At 60.4% G+C, this 381-nt stretch overlaps 1 protein-coding gene across 1 annotated transcript; it reads right to left on the bottom strand.

Annotated features, from left to right (window-relative positions):
- Positions 1 to 61: 61 nt before the first annotated feature.
- On the bottom strand, positions 62 to 358 carry FIBRA_07265 (uncharacterized protein; the record flags this gene model as incomplete). The annotated part of the gene is made up of 2 exons (XM_012328952.1): positions 62 to 242; positions 303 to 358. The coding sequence occupies 2 exons, from the start codon at positions 356 to 358 to the stop codon at positions 62 to 64; spliced, it is 237 nt and encodes a 78-aa protein (XP_012184342.1).
- Positions 359 to 381: the final 23 nt, after the last annotated feature.

Raw genomic sequence — 381 nt, 5'->3', positions numbered from 1 at the left:
GGGGGCCTTGGGAACCTAGTGTGCGATATTCCAATGAGCTGCACGCAGCACTTGACGGCGATCAGAAGGCTCGACGTACTGCCTGGGTGCCGGCGTTTGGGGGCTTCACGTTGCCTTCGGACACAGCCTTCCAGATGTCGTCGGCGGGGACATCGTCGTCTGTCCATGGCACGGTGAAGAGGGGGGAGTCCCATCGGACCATCGACGACGGCTCCTCATAGCGAAGGAGGAGGTTGTCGAGTCTTGATTCAGATAGGTGAGGAAGCCGTATTCTGAGGCAGCAGAAACAGAGCGGGACGTACATCTCCGGTGCGTATCGCCTGCCGTCTTCCCTCGCCGTGTTCCTCTCCCTGCACATCTCCGGCGTTGCGACGACGTACA

The sequence above is a fragment of the Fibroporia radiculosa genome (genome assembly GCF_000313525.1).
Source record: "Fibroporia radiculosa TFFH 294 genomic supercontigs, scaffold12417, whole genome shotgun sequence".
Lineage (NCBI taxonomy): Eukaryota > Fungi > Basidiomycota > Agaricomycetes > Polyporales > Fibroporiaceae > Fibroporia > Fibroporia radiculosa.
This window is presented reverse-complemented; position numbering and strand designations above follow the sequence as displayed.